Source organism: Drosophila ananassae, chromosome XL (genome assembly GCF_017639315.1).
Source record: "Drosophila ananassae strain 14024-0371.13 chromosome XL, ASM1763931v2, whole genome shotgun sequence".
NCBI lineage: Eukaryota > Metazoa > Arthropoda > Insecta > Diptera > Drosophilidae > Drosophila > Drosophila ananassae.
In genome coordinates, this window is record NC_057931.1 from 10694647 (window position 1) to 10707385 (window position 12739).

General features: G+C 39.4%; 2 protein-coding genes and 1 long non-coding RNA gene across 3 annotated transcripts; 2 read left to right on the top strand and 1 right to left on the bottom strand.

The window, feature by feature from the left end:
- Window positions 1–435: 435 nt before the first annotated feature.
- Window positions 436–4516, bottom strand: LOC116655467. Its single transcript, XR_004310550.2, has 3 exons — window positions 4192–4516; window positions 1199–1407; window positions 436–891 (listed from the first exon to the last, which is right to left on the bottom strand). It is a non-coding gene; the product is annotated as an uncharacterized LOC116655467 (long non-coding RNA).
- Window positions 4517–8577: 4061 nt separating this feature from the next.
- On the top strand, window positions 8578–10371 carry LOC6504874 (T-cell activation inhibitor, mitochondrial). Its single transcript, XM_001966466.4, has 2 exons — window positions 8578–9135; window positions 9196–10371. Exons 1-2 carry the CDS (start codon window positions 8737–8739, stop codon window positions 10177–10179), a joined length of 1383 nt encoding a protein of 460 aa, XP_001966502.1. The 5' UTR covers window positions 8578–8736; the 3' UTR covers window positions 10180–10371.
- A 1304-nt stretch (window positions 10372–11675) lies between these two features.
- Window positions 11676–12565, top strand: LOC6504876. The gene is made up of 2 exons (XM_001966467.4): window positions 11676–11980; window positions 12040–12565. Exons 1-2 carry the CDS (start codon window positions 11861–11863, stop codon window positions 12268–12270), a joined length of 351 nt encoding a protein of 116 aa, XP_001966503.1. The 5' UTR covers window positions 11676–11860; the 3' UTR covers window positions 12271–12565.
- Window positions 12566–12739: the final 174 nt, after the last annotated feature.

The window sequence follows — 12739 nt, forward strand, 5'->3', positions numbered from 1 at the left end:
GAGACGAGACGAGGCGACCTCATACTCCACATCCCCGATTGTTTTAAAAGCATTTTAATTGATCTAATATTCGCGGTAACCAATCTGTTTATGGAAAAATTTCCTCCATCGACACAATGTTGTGGCATGAATATTGTTGCATTTTATTTTTGGCCAAAGAGACTGACTACTTGTAATGGTGGAGTGGTGTAGTGGTGGAGTGTGTTTAAGCTCAATTATTATTAATTTACTACTTTATTGCAAACACAATTTAAATTTCAATAAGGTTCAGAAAAGAGGGTTGAGCGAAAAAGCAAAAAAAAAAAAAAATAAAAATGGGGGTGGTGTTATAATTTGTTGTAATAATCCCCCGAAGATCAAAACACCAGGGGATCTATCTTGAGGGTTGGAATTTAATTTTCATAATCCTAAAAATAAATATGTGTAGAAATTTTATATTATATTATTATTTTAGTTGAGGTTTAAGGTCCAGGTGCTACTCAGATTTAAAAAGAAAAAAACAAGAACATTTTCTTTTTTTTTTCCCAATGACTTTTTCTTGATTTTTACTTCATTGTTTTTCCGGTGACGTGACGAGGATGATGATGATGATGATGATTATGATGAGGTTTTGGTGGCTGTATCCCTTGTTTTTCCCTCCCTATTTTCCCATTTTTCTCTTCACTTCCCTTCCCTTTCCCGGTTTTGCCAGGTTTTTCCCATTTTGAGTGACAAGCGGTGGCGGCAAACGTTCCAGGAGGGCATTGTCATCATATATACATATACATATACATATACATATACATATACATATACATATACATATACATATACATATACAATCTATACATCCGTATCTGTATCTGCATCTGTAACGCAGCAGCAGCCGTATCTGTGTATCCGTATCTGTATCTGTGGAAAAGAAACGAAAAAAAAAACACCACACTTTTAGGTTGAAAATATACATATATGGGTTAGTAGCAAATTGATTCGATTAGATATCATTTGTGTCATCGATAAACGATTCCGATTCGATTTGATCCCTGCGGTAATGCGATTAGGATTCGCATAAGTGCCTTGCCAATGAATGCAGTTTGTATGCCGATGGCCCAGAGCTCCAATCGAATCAGCTTCGCCTCCGTGGCCGGACTTAATCGGTTAATTACCCGAATGATTCAGCAAAAATCGCTTATTTTTCTGCCTAATGGGACATACTCACCGGGTTAACCGTCTCTCTAACCGGGGCCCAGACCCCTAGGCTCCGGCTCTCGACATCCACAATCACTTAATAGACCTTCGACGTCATTCTTACCAACTAATCACCTCGAACGGAAGTACGGCTCCTTGCGAGGGCTATATCTTGGCCAGTCCTTATCTGGTCCTTGAGGGGTGTTCCTTAGATTCTGATTCATTTATCACCAATCTACACTGAAACCCAGAAAGAAAATTCTAAATCCGATTTTTTTACATTTTTTAGGATTTGTTTCTTCAAAAGAAAAAAATCAACGGAGCGAACTTTCGACACCTTCCGAAGTCCATATCTTGGCCAATTTCAGTCCGATTCTCAAGCGGAGTACCTTAAACGAATTCTGGATCAATTCCCCACAAATATGCATAAAAACCTCAAAACAAAATTTTCGATCCCATTTTTTCAAATTTTTCTGATGGAACCCCTTCAAAAGATGGAGATATCGTGGGGAAGGACCTTTCGACACCTTCCGAAGTCCATATCTTGGCCAAGTTCACACCGATTCTCAAGCGGAATACCTTAAACGAATTCTGGATCAATTCTCCTCAAATTTGCATCAAAACCTCAAAACAAAATTTTCGATCCCATCTTTTCAAATTTTTCTAGGGGACCCCCTTCAAAAGATGGAGATATCGTGGGGAGGGAACTTTCGACACCTTCCTAAGTCCATATCTTGGCCAATTTCAGACCGATTCTCAAGCGGAATGCCTTAAATTTTAGGTCTAACTCCCCACTCTTTAACACTCCCCAAAGCTTTTATATTACTCCCCATTATGTTGTAATTTTCTAGTGACTCCCAAAATAAAAGTCCGATTAAAAATTCAGAGCCTATGCGACCTATTAAGCTTCAGGATGATTTGGGGCAGGCGTATGCAAATTGAATGGACGAAATGTCGAAATTTTGGGATTCTGAGGGCGTATGCATATTTCGTATTTCATTCATTGTTCCGGGGGAGAGAACAAATTGAATCTGACGGATGGATCCATCTTGAAATCGTGTTTTCCCTTCCGTTTCGTCATTCATATTCATTTTCTCTCGCCTCATTTCTTTTACTACTTACTGCCTTTTTTCTTTCATTCCATTCCTTTTCTTGTCTTTCTTTTTATACCCTGAGGGGGGTCGGTTGTGTTGTGTTATTGTTCTTGTTGTTCTTGTTGTTGTTGTTGTTGTTATGACCGTGTTGTGTCGAGTGGCTCGATTTGTTTTCAAAATTGAAATGGTAAAAAGATTGATGTAATTACTGCCACCCTTGGAACGGTGATGGTAGCGACAAATTCGATAAGTCCCTTAACCAAATTCATCCACAATTTTCTGTTTATGCTTCGGGTTTTGTGTTTATTTTACAGAATTCCCCTACCTATGGCTCAGTGGCCTCTATTCTGTACACCCTACTTCCTATTTTGTAGCTCCTGCCATTTCTTCTTATTCTCTACTACTTGTTTCTTATGCTTTACTCTCTATCCTGTAGCCCTTACACTGTATAATTTGTCCCCTTCCTCTTTTTCTGTTGTCCTTACACTTTTTACCTTATCCCCTACACTCTTTCTACACCTTAGCTTCTATATCATATACCATATTATATAAACTACCTTATCCCCTACACTAGCTTATCCCCTACCTTATATTTCTTATCCCCTACCTCCTTTTTTGTTGTCCCTGCACCTTATACCTTATCCCCTACACTTTATACCCTATCCCCTACACTTTATACCTTATCCCCTACACTATATACCTTATTCCCTACATAAGCTTATCCCCTACTTCCTTTTCTGTCGCTCTTACACCTTCTACCTTATCCCCTACAATATATACCTTATCCCCTACACTATATACCTTATCCCCTACACTTTATGCCTTAATCCTATAAACTATCTCATTCCCTACACTATATAACTTATCCCCTACCTTGTATTTATCATCCCCCTATTCTGTATACCCTACCCTCTATTCCTTTTTCTACAATTTTTTGGCTGTTGAGAAACGAGAAACGAGTTCTTGAAACCCAAACCAAAATTCCAGACACGTCAAATTGATTTTCATCTATTTTATTTACACAAAAAACGAGCCGAAATAATAAAACACAAAATGAAAAGCCGAAAAGGAGGAAAAAAAAGTGAAGCAGCGCTAGAAATGTCAGCCAGTCTGTCAATATGTAAGCACTTTCCTTCCCATTTCCATTTTCAATTTCCCTCCCAGAAGTGCTATCCCTTTCATATGATGTATTATCCTCTCTTTTTAGGTCTCCTTGTTGAGGAGGACACTAAAAGGACACTTAAAGGACACTTTTGATTTTCTAAACTTTCAAAAAATCTGTTTTTTAAACTCGAAACTCGAAACTTTTTCTCAGACTTCCTCCATGTTTCTTTATATTTTGGTGGGATAAGGATAGCAAGGAGGGTAAAAGGACATATCCTTATCCTTGTGAAAACTAAAAGATTATAGGGATTATTAGCCTTGTCACATGTGTGAGCTCTACTGCCTATTCCGGCTCTTAACTGTTTTACTTCAAACTGTATGTATTTTGCTCTTTTTTGCCGTGTTTTTCGAACCATAGTCAAGACTGGCTATAGAATCCATATTTGAACTTGAAATATAAAAGTGAGAAATCAAAATATGTTGATACAATTGTTTCTAAAAAAGTGTTGATCTAAGATATATGTGTTAAGTATACAAGGAATGTGTGTTTCATTTTTTATTGTTGACCTATTTTTAAAAAAAGGTTTTTAAAGAAAAAGAGTTGTTTTTAGAAGCTAATTGTATGGGAAATATAAATAAAATAAATAGGGAAGTGAAGAGTTCGAAACTCGAAGAAAAAAAACATTTTATTTTTCAAAAAAAAGAGTTTTGAATTTGTTTTTAACATTTTGAATAAGATTTTGAAGTAAAACTATTACAAATTATAGTTAGTTTATTTAGTCCTTATGTTGACTAGTATGTTGACTATTATTAGGCTTCACTGTACCATTTTTTCTCGTTACTCTTGTTGATTTTTATGGCTATTCCTTGTTGAGCTCCTTGTTGCTCGAGTGCAAACGAAAGATTTCTTTTTTTTTGGTGGCAACTCCCATGGCAACTTGTTGGCCTTTGTCTGCAAACACACACTGGAACTGGAGCTGGCACAGAGCCACGGAGCATTTCCGTCTATATACGCTTACAAAGATATATTTTGTAGATATGTAGGTACATTTGTATCTTAGGCATACGTGCCATACCGACTGCCATACCGAGCGAGTGTGTGTATCCATTGAGAGGCTGGATGGATGGATGGATGGCTCGATGGCTGGTGTGTTTTTGTTCTCGTCTTTCAGCTGTTCAAAGATTGTTAAATATCAAAGCGAAGAACCTCAACGGGGGAACTCTGTTTTCCTTGTTCTTATTGAAGATAAAGCTGAATTTGTTTATTTATCCGTCTGTCGGATGGGGACACACACCAGTATCATCAGCATCACCATCACACCCACACACATACCTACACCACTCTTCCTTTTTCTGGTGGATCCCCTTAGGTATTATCCAGATATATATATATATATATATATGGGTATGAGGATTTTCGATTGAAATCGGTTGGGGATTTGGGGGTGTTGGTCTTCGAATAGGGGCTGGTTTTTCGGGCAAACACTCTGGGGTTTTGGGGTTACAATGGCAAGAGTCCTGTAATTATCATATTTTGGAGATACTTCCTATATTACTGGTTTATTACTGGCTTATTTTTGAAAATTTAGAGGAAATTTTGTATTAATTTTAAGGTTTTGGGTTAAATAGAGAGTTTTTAGCGGACAAACGGACAAACGGACAGGGGAACTTCAGTACTTTAGATATATTAGAAGTATTCTATAGATATCTTTTTTAAAATAAGTTTAAAATGTTAGGTTTCTTGAGGTTTCTTAACTATTAGTTTAAAAATTAATAACTTTGTTAGACGGACAAGCGGACAGGCGGACAGGCGGACAGAGGAACTCTACTACTTGTAGGCATTCTTAAGATATTTAGTTAAAAATAAGTGTTAAGTTATTAATTAATTGAAACTATTAGTCTACAAACTGTCAGTTTAAAAACTTATAACTTGCACAGTTTGATATCTATATTTTGCATCCTTGTTTCCACAAAGATACTTCTACAGATACTTCTATAGATACTTTGCAAATTGCAACTCAATTAGAGGCTCTCATCATTTAATTTCCTCCATCAGGCCGTTGAGGCCGAGACCGAGACCGAGACCGGCAGGACATAATGAACTATAAGATGAAACAAGGACAGGTGCGTGCCAAAGGTTCAATTAAACTTTTTCATATTATGTCCTTATGGCAACTTTGCCAAACTCTCAACTTTCTCAGGCTGACTATTCATTTGTTCAACTTTTTCAGCATAATTGAATGGGCCAAGTTTTCGAGTTTTTCTTTCTTTCTTTGGGAAGGGCATGCATTTTTAATAACTTTTAAATCTTAAAGCTTTAAGCCATTAAATTAATAATTGTGTAATGTCTGTTAGTGTTTTGGGAATGAAATAGAGCTTCCTGGCAGGTTCGATAATGAACCTTTGAGGATGCCAAGGATGCGTACAAACGAACATAAATCGAATCCTGTTGGTGAAAAGGGGCGGTTCGTGGGGCATTACACACAGGACAGTACACAGGGCGCCCCTATATTGGTTTACACACAGATATATGTACAAATATATATACATACATACATATATCTCTCTAAAGGTATAGACAGACAGAACAGAACTGAAAGTGGAAGGACGAGAGGATACGATATACAGGAGAGTTGAATGAAGGGTAACAGGCGGCTGTGGCAGCAGCGACGACGGTACACACGCTGCAGGTTCCAAGTTTCTGCAGGAAGAGATACAGATACTCAGATACATTCACACACACAGATACATAGATACACAGATACGAATACTTTGACAAAGCCGGTCAGTCGGCACACACAGATACAAAGCCAAGGGGCGAAATTTTTAAAGAGCACCAGGACGAAACACTCACACACTTACACAAAGGACACAATCACACACACACACAGTCACACACACACTCAAGCCCACACAGATGAACATCTGCTCTGGGAAAATGAGAAACTTTCCACTCGCCACAAAACAAAAAAAAAAGGAGCAAAAGGAGAAAAGCGAAACCCAAGCCACGAGGAAATTTTCCTGTCCTTACGCACTTTTCCACACAGGAAAAAAAATAGGGGGGCTTCTGGGGACTTGGGGAGTGATTTAGGGAGTGTTTCAAACAAACTCATAATTCAAAATTGAAGCCAAAGCAATTATTAAGCCTTTCCTGGAGGCCCCCTTTTAAAAGTACGAGGTAGTACGAGGCATGGACACACGACTCCTTCGGAAAGCTATATCTCGGCCAATACTCAACCGATCTTTAAACGGAATACCTCAAACGAATTCTGGATCAATTCTCCACAAATCTGCATCAAAACCTCAAAACAAAATTTTCAATCGCATTTTTTCAAATTTTTCTGATGGACCCCCTTAAAAAAAGGAATAATCGTGGGGAGCGAACTTTCGACACCTTCCGAAGTCCATATCTTGGTCAATTTCAGTCCGATTCTCAAGCGGAATGCCTCAAACGAATTCTGGACTAATTCCCCTCAAATCAATGCATCAAAACCTCAAAACAAAATTTTCGATCCCATTTTTGAAAACTTTGCTAGGAGCCCCTTCAAAAATAAAAAAAAAGCATAGAGAGTGAACTTAAGTCACCTTGCAACGGTCATATCTTGGTCAATTTTCCTCCGATCCTTAAAAGGCACATCTTTAAATATTTTTACATTTATTCTCAATAAATCTGCATTAAAATAAAATAACAAAATAACCAGGCTCATTTTTTACAGTGCACCCACCGAAAGACTCATCATGGAGGGAGCAGAGCAGCGGCCGAAGATGTGATGACCCTGTGCGGGTCCTTTTGCGGGTAGTTGAACCGCTTGGCACCGACATCCTTCTCCGTGCGAATGAGCCATGAACTCCGCCAAAAAAAAAACAAACCGAAAAAAAACCCCCCAAACACACAAAAAATATAACAAAATGCGGGGCAATGATCTGATTTGCCGGAATGTTCCACAATTTTTGTGAAAACTGCTGGGATACAAAAAAAAAAAAGGCAGACAAAATGGAAAGAAACCTCAAGAGGGTCCATGACCTGATTTGGCGACAGTTGCTGACAGTTTATGTTTGTGGAGGACAAAGTGTTAAATAGGGATTATGGCCAATGATGGCCAAAGGATTAACGAAATCAGCAAGGACCACTGCAAGGATGTGTGTAGCCCGGCGGTTATCTCTCTAACGAAAATTGCTTTAAGCCCCTTTAGCAATTAAATACATTTAATTTTTGGGCCATAGCAACATTTTCTATTATCTGATTAAAATCATCATATAATATAAAACCCTTTTTAACTCTACCGTTTAAGGGTTAACCGAAAAGCAATCAAAACAAACATTTACTTTCCCACCACCACCCTTTCATAGATAATTTTGTAGTTCACTCCCTTGGCTCTTAACGGTTTAATAAATTATTTCAATTAATTAATTTTATTGTAAATATTTAAAGTATGATTTAAACATAAGTTAAAACTGAAATATTTGAATATTCAATCATTTACTTTCTCAATTATTTGGTTTATAAAACATTTATGATTTTATTTGAAAAATAAACATAAATGTTGCTTTTTTTGTGATGTTGGGCACACTTTTTGTTAGCAAACACATCACTAAACTATAAAATTCACTGAAAGAAATCAATTTAAATAAAATATTATGAATCAACAACCGACACTTTTCAATTAAAAGTCCTAAGAAGCTCTTGTTAATTTGAAATAATGAAAAGAGCAATTATATATTTGACTTTTAGGGTTAATTTTTGGGCTGAGTATTATTTACCTTTCAGTTTTTAAGTGAGTATGTGCCGGGGTGTTCTAAATTTGTGTAGTTTATCCTGAATGTTGTAGGAAATGAGGGTTGGCACTGGTCTGGGTATGGGTATGGGTCTGGTCCTCCCCCATCCCCTCTAGGGGTTGGGGTGAACTTTATGTGTCCTCTGGGATTGCCTCTATTTCTCGTCCTTTATTTTTGTTGTGCACATGTATGTATATTTTGATTCACACATGGATAACCACAGAGCAGCACAGAGTGTGCCACCACTTGAGGCAACATTTCCTTTTTGGTGTTGCTTTTTTGGGAAAATATAAAAATTACAACTATATGCTTGTTTATGAATAAGTAATAGCTTTATACGTATTGTTTCTGTATTTAATGCGAATAAAATGGACAAATACTAAGTGACTTTACCAACACTGTTGCGCTGTTGCATAATGTACGGATGAAATACAAATTTGAACATTTGTTTTTTAAGTTCCTTTGACTTTAGTTTCAATAGTTTAGTTTCAATTTCAAAATTCGGAGCAAAATTTATTCGTCCTACTTGTGAATTCCAAAATTTAGTTAAAATTTTATTTCCATTTTCCTATTTTCCTGCAAATTTTGAACCGAAATGAGGTCCTTTAGCCTTAAATTGGCATACTCTGTGGCCAGCTCCAGTTGCCGACGAATGCTGAGCACGGATCTGATGGCGGCTCTTCGTCCTTTCTATTTGGCCATCCAACCGAACCGCCAACCTCCGGCGGAGAAGCGTGTCAACGAGGAGTCTCTGCGGCTGCTTAGCTCCCATCTGGAGTCCTTGACAGGACATTCGGGCAGCTGTCTACCCGCCGACGGTCAGCTGGAGTTCTACATGCCGACGGCCAGCGAGAGCAGTCAACTGGGTGGACCGGTGATGAGTCGTCTGGTCAGAGTCCAGGTGGACAGGAACCTCCTGGATCCCAGGGCCGTGATTCGGGGCATCCTCAAGTCCTGCAACTTGCTGCACACTGAAACGGATAAGGATATGGAGGTAAGGGTTGGATTTCCTTTGTTTGGAAAGGATGTGTTACTTACCTGACTCCTTTCTCAGTCCCCAGAGGGAGATCTGCTTGGCCATCAGGTGAGAGATCCTTTGAAAGAGCACTCCCTGGACGCCTGGATGCGTCAGGCACTGGCTCGGACGGAAGCCAATGATCTGGCCACCCTGCGATCGAAGATCACGGGCTTGGAACGTACTCTGATGGAGAAGTGGGGCATTCGGAATATTCGTTATGATTGTGGCTGCAACTTGGAACGGTATCATAACTGCCTGAGGGATCTGAAGGTCATAGCCGACTCCCAGGCGGAGAATCCCCTCCGGGATCGCGTCGTTGTCTTTGGCCCGTACACGGGCATTAGTCTAGAGGGCGATGTGATGCTCTTTTCCGGAGATGCCTCCGCCGGGTGGAGCGAGTTCCTGGCCCAGATGCGAGTCCACGAGGATCAGCTGAAGCTGGTGCCGCTTTATGAGCGCGCCCTGTCCGCCGTCCTGCTGGGCATTCAGATCGAGAGACGGCAGTCCCCGGAGCCGGGCTGTGAGGCCCGGGCCTATGCCGAGAGCCTGAAGCGGGTGATCCGGGCCGTGAGTGAGCACCTGAAGCTGGCCGAGAGTGTGGACGACTTGCCGGAGACCCTGCGGCATCACCAGCTGGCCGTTGTGACGGAAAGTGAGTCGCCGAAGGTTAGCCAGACGGGCCTGTTCCTGGCGCCCTCCTCCTGCCCCGGTCCCGATCTGGTGGACTTCATCTGTCGCAACCTGGACGTGGCCAGTACGAGGGTTAGACGCTATCGCCGGGATATTCAGGTGGAGCGGCAGTTGTGGCGGCAATGCCTGTCGGAACTGGAACTGCAGAGGCTCAGCAAGGACGACTCGGTGACGCCGGACAAAATGGTTACCGCGTTGACGAATCTCCTCCAGAGTGGGATCAAGTCCTGTCGCGGTCTCAGCCTCCATGTGACGAATTATTGGTCTGTTCCGACAGACGGTATTGTCTGCATTCCATGGGACTTCCATAAGACCAAGGAGCAATCCTAAACCATCTCCTCCTCAGACCTCATTTCAAAGACTTCATTTTTCTTTAGAAGAAAAAAATATTTGCAAAAAAAAAAAAAGAATATTAATTTAATAATCATTTCAGCTAATTTGCATGTATTTTATTTTGGATATAATCACTTTGATTTGAGAAAGTTATTTAAATAAAAAAAATCCCTCACTTTTCTATGGTTAGTACTTTGATTATTATTTCTTGATTATTTTCGGCGCACTTTTGACATTATTGTTTACATTTTTGATTTGATTTGATTTGAGTTTGTTTATTTATTTTTGCCATTGATATGAAAAGAATTAGGAAAACACTTGCTATATTGGCTTCATCCTGTTTATTCTTCTTATTTCCAAATAAAACACAAAAACAAATAAATGTCTGTGCTTTTTTTTTCTTAGTTTTTAGGTCGGAAGGATATTCCATTCAAAGGATCCGAAGACCGAACCAAAGTTCGCAACTCTTGTCACGATGACTGGGATTTTCCTGTGGCAGTATGGCAGTGCCTTTCGTCCTGGGGTTGAACGTGTGTGTCCTTATACGACTTCTGTTGACACTAGCCGACTCCAACCACCATAAAGGACCATGCAGAGAGAAAAATTATGATTTCCGAGCATTTTTAATTAATATTTTTAATGGGATTACTTCTAAACACCAGTATGCTAGAACCAATTGAGAATTATAGTGAACTAAGAGGAGAAAAAGTTATTTTTAAACCACTTACCAAGGAAGTAGCTAAGAGTTAGGTCACTTATTTTAATTATTTAAGAGTTAAGAAGCCAAAAATTGACATTCCCTTAAATCTAATCCCTTTCAGGCCCTCCAAGAACCTCCACCAACAAAGAATTCTATTAAAAACCCATTAAATCCATTAATAATCCTATAAAATATAAATAATCTAGTTTTCTTTGAGTGTCTCGGACCCTTACAGAGCCGTCTTTGTTCCCTCGAACAACCCCATGAACGGGTGGATGGGCATTTTCTCCCCTCCATAGCCACCATGGCCACCATGGCCACCATGGCCTCCTTGTTGGCCCAGTCCATATAGTGCGAAATTTTCTGTAAGATTTAGCTAATGTTCCATGGCTTCGCTCCATCAATGTCGGATGGATGGGAGTGGGAGTGGGATCGGATGAATGGTGAACCCGGAACTCTAAACGGAAAGCCGGTGAAGTTTGTCTGGTGTTGCTTATCCTTCGGCCTTATGTTTGCTCTTTTTCTTTACTTTCTTTTGGCCCCGTTTCATGGGACAGACATTGTCCACCCACCCAACCATCAAGCTATCCAGTCATCCACCCATCAACCTCTCTAACCATTAACCTCCCCTCCTAACTCTCAGACACACACGTGTCCACTAGAGGCATTACTACTATCCTTAATAAATTTCAAGTACTACACATATGTTTAAAATTAAACCCAAAAATTTAGAAATCAAGCAATCCATGACTCCATCCCGTAGAACTGTCAAAGTGTGTTAGGTGACCCCGATTTTGTAGAGCTTCAGTTTTGTGTTGATTTCACAACTAGAGTTACTCATTTATTTGGCTTACAGAAACATCAGAAACTATTTAAAAAAAAAAAAATTGGAAATTTTGAAATCAAAAAACCCAACCCAATAAGACTAAATAATATTCGGAGATTCGAATCTCCAAGATCTAAAATAAGTACAATAAGATGGCAAAGGCTAAGATAACCCAGTGGATTAAACAGGTTCGTGATGCTGGTCGTTCTTTTGGAATCGGTGATGTGACAACTCTACGTGATCCATCCAAATGGGGTTTTCCCTGGTTCCAGGTAAGGATCTCCCCTAGCACTCACTATATAATTATATAGCTATAACCCCCCCTATATAGTCCAGAAATCGCTATTTACCTTGGTCTGGTGACAACCAGACTGCCAATAATCCGAATCCGAAGACTGACAATGCTGGAGGAGGTGCCGTTGAGGAGAAGGATCCGTCTGGACCGGAGAATACTATTGAAATTAATACCAAGGACCCGCAGTCCTTGAAGATGATTAAAAACGAAAAGTCCTTGGGATATTTCGGACGTTCATTCTACTGGCGGCGCATCCTTCAGAAATAATATCGATATTATCGATAAATTGTTTTTAGAGCCAATCGGACCGCTCAACTGTTCAAGTTCTCAGTTAAAAATTTCGTTTTCCTGTTTTGTTTGACAAAAAAAAAATACTACTTAGGATAGTCAAGATGCGTAGCTAACCGATGGTATTAACCCCTCGAGTCGGTGAAAGCTTGCTTTAAATTTTTGCAATAATATCCAAATTTCGTATATAATTGGACCAATATCCGTGAAGGCGCTATCTTTCTAAATGGAATTGTCTAATCGATTTTACATTTTCATATTTTTCATAATATAGCTGAAGCTGGTCCATAAAATATTAAGTGTTTTTTATAAGAAAGTAAAGGGGAGGCCCATTGAGATCCTAGAGACTTGTTTCTCAAATTTCTCATTTATTTAATCTGTCAATTATAAAAGCCTCCTTTGTTTTAAATTTGAATAAAATTTGAATATGAAGCAGTCCAATGACTTT